Below are 12150 nucleotides of genomic sequence, written 5' to 3'. Positions count from 1 at the left end.
ATTATAATAATAAAGTATAAGAAACAATAATTAATTCTAATATAAAAACACTCCTATGTCTCCATAACCTATTTTATGTGTTAAATCCTATTTCTCTGTCTATTGAATGATGGGATTATTTTGTTACTTTATGCGAATGGTCTAATCCGGTGATCATTCACAATAATGCATTGCTGCATTATGCATTTTCTAGCATTGTTATTATTATAGACATGAGCATATTACAGATTGTGATGTATGATGATATGTTTATTATTAGAGTGTATAGTGTAATTTATTAATACAACTTTAAAATAAATAATGTTATAAGTGTTAGAATGACCATTAATAGTTATAATTTATGCAACTTTTTAATGTCAACTTTGTCTTATGATTATATTATATGTAATATATTCTAAATACCTATTTAAATATTAATTTATTTGATTGTTTTACAGTTTTCATATCTTTTATGTATTTTTCCTTTGCTCTTTTTTTTTCTCGGAATTTAAAAAATTATACCTGGTTATATTTGATTTAACACTAATTCATATTAAGTTCATTAAATGTTTACAGAGAGGAGTTAGCATTTAAAACTCATACAGTTTTATACTAATTGGCCCTCTGTATAAAGTATAAAAAAGTGTATTTAAGAAGTAATCCAAGGAATAAAAGTGTTTACTGGTCTGGCTTAATAAAAGCTTTTCAAGAGTTAGTAACTTGATTCTGCTCCATTTTCTAATAAAATTCGCTATTAGAATTTTAGTCCCTGTATTTAAAAAGTTATTTCAGAGAAAATTAGAAAATGGTATAAAGTGGATTTGGAAAATAACTTTAGTTTAACTGGAATAGATGGAAAACAGATTAAATTTAGTATAAATTAAAATTGTTTACCAATAAATAGAATTTTGTTTACCATTTAATAAAAATCGATTCAGGAATATATACACAACATTATGCTACATATTTTTTTTGTTGTAAAATACAAAAATTAACCAAAATACTGTTTAAGCTAGAAGTAATAATATAAATTCGGTATCTTCACTACTTAAGAACGGCGCAACGTTCTTGAACGATTCAGAAGATGAAAACCAGCTATTTACATTCAGATGCAAAAAAATGCAACGGGAAAATTTTTGTTAAAGTTTAAAATATTATATATTTTTTTATTTTTAGCACTATTTCCTTGATTTTTTTAGCAAATTGTATATAAATATATCAACTTTAATCTTTAAACTTAGTTTATTATAAACTATAGTATTTGACTTATTATACAGGGTTAATAGAAAGTTGTTTTTTACTCTATCCTTAAAACACCCTGTGCAATAATTTCGTGAGCAAATTTTACTAAAAACCTTCTCAACTCATGTTTTGGTTAATTTCTAAGAGCAAAATGAACTTATCAGAAACATTTTGCAATGTTTTCAATTATTGTTACTTTACTTTTTAATATTATTCTTCATAATGATGAGGTAGCTTTAGTGATTATTGATGTGTACAATTGAATATAGCTCTTAGTGTCGAAGATTTTTGCAAAAATCATTGATTATGTTGAAGATGGCAGAAATTATGAATATTCGCTTGGTCCTTGAAAAAGAATGGGAAAACATAGCACAATATATTTGCAAACTCATTAACAGTATAAAGCGACAGTTATAGCATCCGGGGGAGGCAACACACAGTATTGGAGTATTTTTTACAAGTTTTTTGTTTGTTTGTACACTTAGTTATTCGAGTTCTAATCAGTGTTGATATGAAATTACGACAATAGTCATCAAAGCCACTCTTCGTGATATTAAAAAATAACATCATAAAGTAATGTTAGAAGTAATGTTAGTGGAAAAGATTGCAAATTGTTGGTGGCAAGTTCATTTTCCTCTAAAAAATTAACCAAGACATGTGTTGACATGAGTCAAAAACCAAAATGCAGGAGACATGGCTTTGATCGAAAAATAATGTTTTAGGGAAAGCTACTCACAAAATTATTCCACAGGGTGTCTCAAAATTAGGGTAAAAAACAACCCTCCAATTAACCTTGTATAATAAGCCAAATACTAAAGTTTATTAAAAACTAAGTTTACGAATTAAAGGTGACAGAATTATATACAGTTTCCTGAAAAAATCATGAAAATAGGGCTAAAAGTAAGAACATATAACACCTTAAACTTGACGAAAAAATGTTTCGTTGCATTTTTTTGCATCTCAGTGATTATCAAACATCTTACGTTAAATTCTAAAGGTAATTTGGTTGCATATGACGTAGAAAATTGAATCTGTAGTGCACAGAAATGAAAATAAAGGAAAACAAAGCATATAAAAGAAAATATATAAACATAACTTTCACTTTATTCGTTATTCTTGAATTCATTTAAATTTTTTTGGATAAATTAGAAACTACGCCGAGTGCAATTTTAATATTTCATATTTTAAGATCTTAATAACTATTTTTAAGACCGGTAATTACGTAAGAGTAAATAATTAATTGAATAATATTCATTATTAAATTAATTATCCGTTAAAGATTTATTTAAGAAAGTTGAAATCACGTATATTTAATCTTAAATCACTAAATTATCTTAAAGCCTAAATATATGAACTGCTATATAACTAAAAACTCTATTATTTCAAATTCTTGTTAGAGTACATTTTTAATTAGTAAAAATGAACCGAGCTTGAAGAAAAGAATTAAAGTAAACCTTTACTATTTTTACGAGCACTAAAAGCTCAATTATTCGTGTTAAAACTGCCAAAAAAAGGATTAAAAATAACTGGGCGAAATGTTAGTAAGAGCCGTTCCATTATCGCATTTCTATCCTAATTGCAGCGCAGCATACTGCAACGACTTTGCCAAAGTTTCTTTTGTTTAAATTAAATTTAAAATTCAAATCGGCTTTTTGTGCGGTCGGTGTTCGAGTTCCCTGAACGTGGGGCGTGTCTTACTTGCTCCGTGTTTTTTTTTAGTCGGAGAAAATCCACCTTAAGAGCAAGATAATTTTACTTCTATTTTAGTTTTAGTCTTTTCAAGCCATTTATCGTGTTGGTGTTTGAAAAAATCTTTATTAGATATCTTATAAAATGTTTATTCTGTTCTATGTGCCTAATGAAAATCTATAAAAATAACATTTCCTTACTCAGTTTTAGTACACATTTTTAATATTTTAGATATTTTCGAATGTATAATGAATGGAAGGGGGTTGCTTTTTCCTCTTTCTTAAGTTATAACTCACCATAACCATACAGTCTATAACTTATTATACATGGGGATATTTCTGTTGTAGGGAGGACAGGGTATTTCCCATCCTCCTCTGACAACAACTGTTCATCCTCCAAGGTACCTTCCACAGCTTTACGTTAGTATAATAGAAAACTAAGAATATACTTGGCGTTCAATTTAGAATAGCAAAGATGCTATCAGTTTTTAAATGATCCGGCAACACTGTAACGCTTATAATATTTTAGATAGACAGAGCAGGTGCCTATATATAAGAATCCAAATTTTCAAAACAATCTTATCACCTATTACCATCGCATCGGAAATCCAGTTACCGGTAGCGACTAGAGAGTTAACTTTTAACCCAGAAGAATATTTTGAGATTTTTCAATTTTTCCTTCCATTACAAGCTTAATTCTACCTAAAATTCAAAATTTGAAGTTTGTAACACTTCTAGTATTTTGATGACGTTGGGTGAGTCACTGTGGAAGTTAAAGAAGCTTGACTAGCAATAATTTATAATCCCTGAATTATCGTCGTTACATTCATATAAAAATAAAATCAGACGGGATCAAATCTATTAATTCTAGCTTTCTACCTTAGTCTCGACTGGAAAGTCAGTTACAGGTAGCGGCTAGACAGCTAACGTTATTTCGATATATTTTAGCTACCTAAATTTTAAGATATGAAGTTTGTAACACATCTAGAGGTACCTTAGAATTTTGATAATGTGTCAGTGAGACAATGTCAAAATTAAATAAATTTGACAAGAGATAATTCACTATAGGGAGGTATAAATTACTAGATATTTAGGAAATCTGTATATAATACAATACTATATCAGGGATATTTTTTATTGACACGGATCTTCAAACGTCAAAAATTTCATAACTTTTTTGATTTTTTGATTTGTTTCTTATAAGGGCCAGAGTTGGTTATTAATACTATTATTATTACTTACGTGAATAATAATTAATATTTTAATTCTGACACTAGACGTGCATGTATAAGTACAATAGTATTGTATAACAAATATACATATTAAAAACATTTTAAAATATCGAAAAATATTAATAATTAAAAATATTAATTATTTATATTAATATGAAAATGCCAAATTCAAAATTATAAATATTTTTATTTTTCATTTTTTTTAGTTTTTCGTGATATGTGCCAAGCCGCAAAAATTATGTTTTAATTTTTGAAGGTTTGCAATCACTGCTCTATATCTGCTCTTCTACTAACGTTTAACTCAATATTGACGCATAGAATAATGTGATCGTATAGCAGACTATAACGCTCAGCTATAACTACTAGTAATAAAAATTGAAAAAAAAACTAATTCCCGAGCTAATTCCGAAACGTAATGTTTAGCACTGTTTTAATAAATCTGTCTCAAATATCGTTAAAACTCAAAAAAACTCAGATTTCGTCCATTTCACAGCATCGGTTTGAAACGTCGAGGATGTCATCCTGTAGCCCGTCCCCAATTATGCCGAAATCGACCCACATTTTCCTTCAATATTAAATCTTTAGCCCTGATGAAGATGTAAACGAAACGTCGTCGTATCCAACTTTGAAGGATGGGACCTTGGGCACCGTCGCGTCGCTCATATAACCTACCCACCAAATTTGGTCGCGATTGATATTTGACGTTTCTTACGTCAAAACTAACTGTCACAGTGACACGTGTCATACATAGTAAAGTTGGTCTTGTTCCAATCTATCGACATACCCAATTTTATTTAAATCGATTTTTTGATTTGACTCATTGAAGAAGGGCTTTCGTAGTGCACAAAACGTCTTCAAAATATCATAAAAGATGGGGCTCTTCGATTCTGATCTATATTTCGAGTTTCAGCCCTTTAACTTACGTAGGGCCCAAGTTACAACACTCCAAGATTAAAAATCAACGTTACCACTTTTATTCTCGCGTCTCGTGTCACGATCGTCCCGGCCGCCTCACGGAACAATTTTTACTCCCATCTCGCGTAAAGAAGTTTCCTTTCAATAAATAACATAACTCGAATAAAATTAATTTAAAACAACAAAATAAAAATAACTTTCCATTCATGAATTAACTTATTGAATGTCAAAGTCACCTTTTCTTTAAAAACTACTTTTATTTTTGAATGAATTACATTTAAGTTTTATTTAATTATATAAAAAAACTAAAAAATTGACATCTGTTTTAAAAACTAACTAGCTTGAAGAGCTCGTGCGACAGAGTGTAAAAATAGAATCTGTACTTGGAAAAATGCTGGTCTATTGTTGTCTATTCAGCACTTATACACACACACACACCTATACAATATAACTCATGCAATAAAAAACTAAAATTGAATATATTCATGTTTCTCATAAATTGTGAATGTTGCTGCAAGGCGTCAAGTTCTATAAATTTAATCAAAAGTTTTATCTTGTGGGAACCGAAAATAAGATAAGCATATATTTGGGTAACAGCAAAACTTAGCGAAACTTCTGATGGAGGTGAGCATAATTTAAATTTCAGATATCAAACACACTTACAACAGCCCGAAAAGGAAAATGCTCAAAATATGTATTAGACATTTATTGAAAATACCACGGAAATTGGTGTTAGTGGGCGTACGAAAATTAGTAAAGTTATAAGTTATAACCTACGTGAAGAAGTAATTAAACCGTCATAAACTTCTTAGCCTGGAACGCTGAAGGCTAATTAGTTTAAATTATAATTTTCATTTACTTTACGTAACGTAATAAACATATAAAGTTTATCTATTATCCATTAAATTTAATGTAGCTTTAGCGGGAGGAATATTAATATAAACTGTTCATTTTATTAATATGAATAAAATCTGTGATACCGCTTTTTAATATTTCATTTTATCAACTTACGAAACTAATAAAATATAATATATTTTTGAAATACAAAGCCATGGTAAATTATTTAATAAAATATTTTGAATTTTAATTTTAGATATGTAAACGACTTTTTATCTGGTCACTGCTACATATAAAAAACCTTATTAGCTAAAATTGACAAACAGTTTTGCTTCAATAATTAAGCATTTATTAAGTTTATAACGACTAGTAATTTATACACTTCAAAATGTCATGTAAATATTAAATATTTAGTGTATAAAAACTTTTAGTATGAAATTTATCATCATAATGAATATAATATTATAATAGTAGCAGACCCGGCCACGCGTTGCTGTGGCTAAGGTCAATGATGGGCAAGTACCCAGTCTATTGAAACTAATAAATTATTTTTTGCACTCGGTATACACCCAATCATACCCTTGTTTTCAATTTAAGGTATTCTAACAATTTTTAAAAAAACTTTATTGTTAAACTAAAATTATTGAATTACTAATATCGCTATTAAAAAATACGGGTTGATGGTATAAGGGTAAAAATTTAAGGCTGTATGTATTTTTCAATGCCACATCATAAGATCACTTAGGGGTATAAAAAATAGATAGCAACCTATTCTCAGACATACTAAATATAAAAATAAAATTTCATCAAAATCGGTCCAGCCGTTTCGGAGGAGTATGGTAAGAAATATAAATAGATTTTGCTATACAAATTATTCCTAGTTAAAAAAATGGGGTTTGATGGTAGAAGGGTGAAAATTTAGGGTTGTGTGTATTTTTAAATGTCATCTCATAAAAAAATAAAAATAAAATTTTTCCCAAAAAATTTAAATTTGTTTAAGTTAGGTTAGGTTTAAAGTTAAGGAGACCACCCTTATCATTAGAAAGTATGTAGATAACAACCTACTCTCAGACATACCGAATATACATATAAAATTTCATCAAAATCGGTCAAGCCGTTTCTAAGGACTATTGTAACTAAAACTGTGACACGAGAATTTTATATATGTTACATTAAAAGTTGGAAATTAGTGATTGTTAACAATTACTAGTAAAAGCTCGCATTCACTGATTTGCTAAGACTACGCCATCCAGTAAAAGTTCAACAGCTATTTCTGAAATCAACTTTTACGAGTGAACGTTAGTGTGATGTTAGCATTTCCTGGACAGTAGCAGTGAGTTTGAAAGATTCAGTTAGCGCGGTTGCCACATGTTAAAAAATATAATGATAAATAAGGATAAGTTGAATAATAGGCAATATAAGGATAACATTAAATTAAGCTAAACGTTGGCAACGTTGACGGACATGGCGTAAACTCGCGTTGTTTTTTTGTGGTTATCTATAATTGTTTTGTTATCGTTGTAAAAAGTGCTGTGCGGTATTTTCCCTATGGAAGAAATTTTCTGTGAAAAACTAAGCCATACTAAGCACTCGCAAGAATGTAATAATGCTTGTTTTTCATTCTTTGCAATATCAATAATACAATAATTAATAACAATATTATAATTTTAATAATATTGAGGTGATCCAATATTCTTAAAAGTTTTATTTGTTCTAACTTCCAACAATATTCTTCCTTACCACACTCGGCCTGTACAATAGAATAATTTTTACTGGCAACCTTTAGTAAATGTTACTTTCACTAGTGAATGTTAGAAATTATTTGGAAAAGTCGACAAATCTCTTTAAAATACCACATTCACTGGTCCAATGCGTAATTGTTAGCATTTCCTAGTGAATGTTAACAATCACTGAATTTCCTACTTTCACTGTAAAATATATATTATATTAAATCATATTTTTATTTAAATTATTAACATTATAAGCTAATTATTTAACATAATATAAAATGTATTTAGGTTATATTTCTGAAACATTTTTCTTTTCTATATAAGCGTCATTGAAAACATGGGCAATTTATGTTTAAGCAATAAATCGTCGACTTTAGTTCTGGGTCCTTCCTAGGCTTTATTTCCGCCATTTAATATAGATATGCTCTACAGATATTACCGATAGTATTATAGGGGTTGATATATAGCCGAAACAAGCAAATAGCCTGTAATATACCACTTACAAAATGAAATTGTAATAGGACTGCTTTGGAAAATATACGTGAATGGTCATATGAATATTAAAAATATTATTATAAATAAGAACAAATATATTAAATATGTATATTGGTATAATTTTTAGCAGCACTTATAGAATTTTATTTTGTCGCTTCAAAAAGCCTCCAGTAAGTTTCAGTACTGTTAAGAATTGTTAAGTTGAGAAATTATTATATGTGCATTTTTAATAAGGGTACTTATACAGGGTGCGTCTCAAAAGTGGCTCACCTCTATAACTTATTGCACTCTCGGTATTTTTTTAATTTATTGGATAGAAAATGACACTCTGAATGGAATGACATATCATGTCAACTTTTAACATTTTCTCGCTTAAAAAATAACCGTTAAAATAAATTTTTAACTAAATAAATACGATTAAAAAAATGGAAAATTAGTACTATTTAATTATTTAATTAGGTAAAAACAATAATTTTTAATATTGGAGCCTTGGAAAAATAGACTTGATCGTCTAATGTTTTTCGTATCTTGTCCTGGCCTGTTAAAAGATGCTCAAATTGCATATATAATTTTTTTCAAATGGAACGAAAGTATTTCATTAGCACATTTGGAAAAAAATATTTTTTAAAAAATAATTTGTTACCACACACTTAGTATTTTGAGTCAAATTGTTGTTACATTTATGACCATGGCACACTAAATTAAAATTTATAATGCTATTTTTTTAAATGAAAATGTCGAAAGTGTATATATATCATTCTATTCATTTGTCAATGTCATTTTCTATCAAATGAAGTAAAAAAATACCATGAGTGTCATTTAAAGATTAAAACTTGCAGTCATTTCCGGTGCAATCCTAATTTATGTCATATACTAACACACCAAATCTCGTTTATCTGAAAAAAATACAAAGTTATAGGGGTAAACACTTTTGAGACGCACCCGGTATATTAAGGATCATGTATGAAAACACAAATTATATTTTTTAAAAAAATTTAAAAAATGTTGTTACTAAAACTTATAAAATATGAGATTTGTTCCAACCAGCATATAGGAATCGTTTCGAAATCGTACTCGAATCCATTTTCTCGCACTTTTTAGAATGCGCGGACTTCGGATAGTTTCGTGACGGTGCAAAAAGTACCAACCTTGGAACGCTTTGTGGGTTGTTTTCGGGATTGTCAAAAGTGTTAAGCGTGCGTGTATTGATCGGTTTTTTATTTTTGTTCGAGAAAAAAAGAAAATACGATTAAAGCTTACCTAAATGTTGTTCATTTTTCACCCTTTCACTAGGCAGCAACTCCAAATTGTCACTATCTGAAGAGGAAGTAAAGAAATCAGTCATACCATCGTCACTCATCCATTTCCGAACGATTTACACCACACAAACTCACAAGCCAAAGTATAATGCACACGTATTCGAATTTGTAAAAAATAACCAAGTCAGAAGCATCAGCCGGACGCCGGACCAGAATCAGCTGTTAAAAATCGATAATCCCTGCCAATATGCTTTAATGCGCAAGTCAACCCAAACAGTTCTCAATTTGGACCATGTACCGAAATTGCCATTCTAAAATCGTAGCTAAATGATCCTAAGTTAGGTTGGTACGCAAATAGGATCGTCCGATAACCGTCAAATCTCGGTTGGAACACATTTGAATTACTGCGCACATGCGTAATCATTCGGTGACGATTCTGCGGTGGGTTGGAACAAACCTATGAACAACTATCAACTTAGTTTTCAAATCTCTTACAACTGATATCGTCTATTCTTATAAATGAATGCAGTAAGTCTAAGCGGATTTAAAGGCCTTGTTATGTATTTCTAGTTTATTGTGTATCGACGATATTTGGTGGCGTTATGTATGAACCAACACATATTTCGAAAATTTATACCATGCTCTTCACGGGGTTTTTCTTTATATGCTCGTTCTATTTAAATTTCGCGTCAAATGGATGATACTAATTCTACTTTATAATATTAAACATTAATAATATAATATTAAGTATTAATATTTTTTTAATGAAACCGCTAAAAATTCTAAATGCTTTGAATACAAAAAAATGTTCCTTTTTAATTCTCTATGTAACTAGAAGATAATAACAGGGTGTTTCATTAAAAAAAAACGAAGAAAAAGTATTTTATATTTTAAAAAGTTTATCATAGAATTTTGAACACCCTTAATAGTTTAAGATTTCTATATTTATAGCACACACAAAGTAAGTACACACTAACTATAATAAATACCTAGTATAATTTTCATTTCAGGACATTTTTTTTATTTTTTGTTTATGTGTTATTGATTTGTAATATTTTTTTTAGAAAAAGCTAAAAAAAATATTTTTTTATTTATACAGGGTGGTCCGAACTGTATTCCGAAACTTCGACAGCATATTCTGCACATTAAAAAAAGAAAAAAAATCGTATAAATGTACGTCCTAAGATGCTTATTTTCGGAGATACAGGGTGTAGAAGTTTCATCTACTCAACGTGTTTTTTTTTTGTTGATAATGACATGTAATGACTGGTTCCATTCTAAATATCTTGAGAACGATTGCTCGCAGCGATTTTTACCAAAAGACATTTTTTACCTAAAAAGTCACGGAGATGTATATTTTTTCACTCAGTAGTTTTATACAGGTACGGACGAAAAGTTATTACTCTTAAAACAGTTAACACACATTTAGGTGGCCCCCCCCTACAAATTGGAATCATATTGACATCAAAATAAAATATATCATGTCAACAAACTCCCAGACACCAATTTTCATCGAAATATTGACGTTTCTTCCGAAATGATTTGGAAAAAATCGAAATAAAAATACAACAATACACACTCTATCTCCGAAACTAACCATTTTAAGACATACATTTATACGAACTATTTTACTTATCTTTATCTGCCAGAATAGGCTGCCGAATTTTTTGGAATACTACTATTATTCAAAGATATAAGTAAAAATTAGGTTTTGATTAAAAATATGAGCGTAATAATCATGTGGCCGGATATTAAACTATAAGAGGGCAACGGCCTAGCTACGCCGAAACACCGGTTCCCATAGAACACCGAAGTTAAGCGACGTAAGGCGATACTAGTGGATGGACGGGTAACCGGTTCGAAACTCTGTATCGTGCTGTTGTCCAAAAAAGGCAAAAGTGTAAAATCTATTGATACACACTGCTCACTCACGCCGGTTCGAGGCCGGATGAGATCGGATATCTCGTGAGTAAGAGTCGATTTAGACACTTGCCAAGTCGGTAGGCCATTGACCATGATATGGCCGAGGACCGCGGTTCGTATTCCGCGTAAACAAAGTAGGCCCCGTCCAGATTAGCCCTGGCAGCAAAAAGGAGACGGTACCTTCAAATCTTTACCTTTCCCTTTTAAACTGTAAGATAAAGCAGATTTTGGTACACACATTTCTAACATTTTTTTTGCCTCATCATAAATCATAACCTAGCTAGTAGCCGAACACGACTACACCACGACTACACAATTTCAATTGTTTCAGCTGAAAATTATTTCTCTTGACATAACTTAACAATATACGACTCACCTGTACTAAACCAAAGCCAAATAGTCACACGGAACAAGTTCACACCTAGCACCCGGTACATTTCCGACGGAGCGTCGTCGCAGAGGACAGGCGGAACGCAAAAAGGACGCCGCGAGTCGTCGGCTGTCGTTCGGCAAGTTATTTTCGATTCAATAGGACGCTGACTGGCGTCGTAGGGACAACAACAGCACCGGACGCCCTCGAACGCTCGGACGCGAATGAAGAAAATCCGTAAAATGCGTCTGCGCCCGCCAATTCAAAAAGTCGAAAGAGTTGCGAGAAAAAGGGAGGACGGAAGGAAAAAAGAATAAAGTGGGGAAGTGTGTAAGTAGGAAGCGAAGACACAAATGTGGGCTGCTGTTGTTTTCGGGGGAAGTTTAATTTAATTAGATCAGAATGTAATGAAAATTCTAAAGTTAATACTATAAAAATGAAATTTACAATAACAACAGTAAATTAAACGTATAGAAAAGT

At 30.4% G+C, this 12150-nt stretch overlaps 1 protein-coding gene across 1 annotated transcript in view; it reads right to left on the bottom strand.

Annotated features, from left to right (window-relative positions):
• LOC115891509 overlaps nucleotides 1–11876 on the bottom strand; it is an 81132-nt gene extending 69256 nt beyond the window's left edge. The window contains exon 1 of the mRNA XM_030911976.1: nucleotides 11677–11876. Within this exon, the coding sequence (XP_030767836.1) occupies nucleotides 11677–11737 (61 nt within the window). The 5' untranslated portion in view covers nucleotides 11738–11876. The remainder of the gene's footprint in view (nucleotides 1–11676) is intronic.
• Between the last annotated feature and the right edge of the window lie 274 nt (nucleotides 11877–12150).

This window comes from Sitophilus oryzae, unplaced genomic scaffold, assembly GCF_002938485.1.
Source record: "Sitophilus oryzae breed Bouriz unplaced genomic scaffold, Soryzae_2.0 scaffold_1184_pilon_pilon, whole genome shotgun sequence".
In the NCBI taxonomy this organism is placed as follows: domain Eukaryota; kingdom Metazoa; phylum Arthropoda; class Insecta; order Coleoptera; family Curculionidae; genus Sitophilus; species Sitophilus oryzae.
Note: the sequence above shows the minus strand (reverse complement) of the source record. Positions and strands in the feature narration are given on the sequence as shown.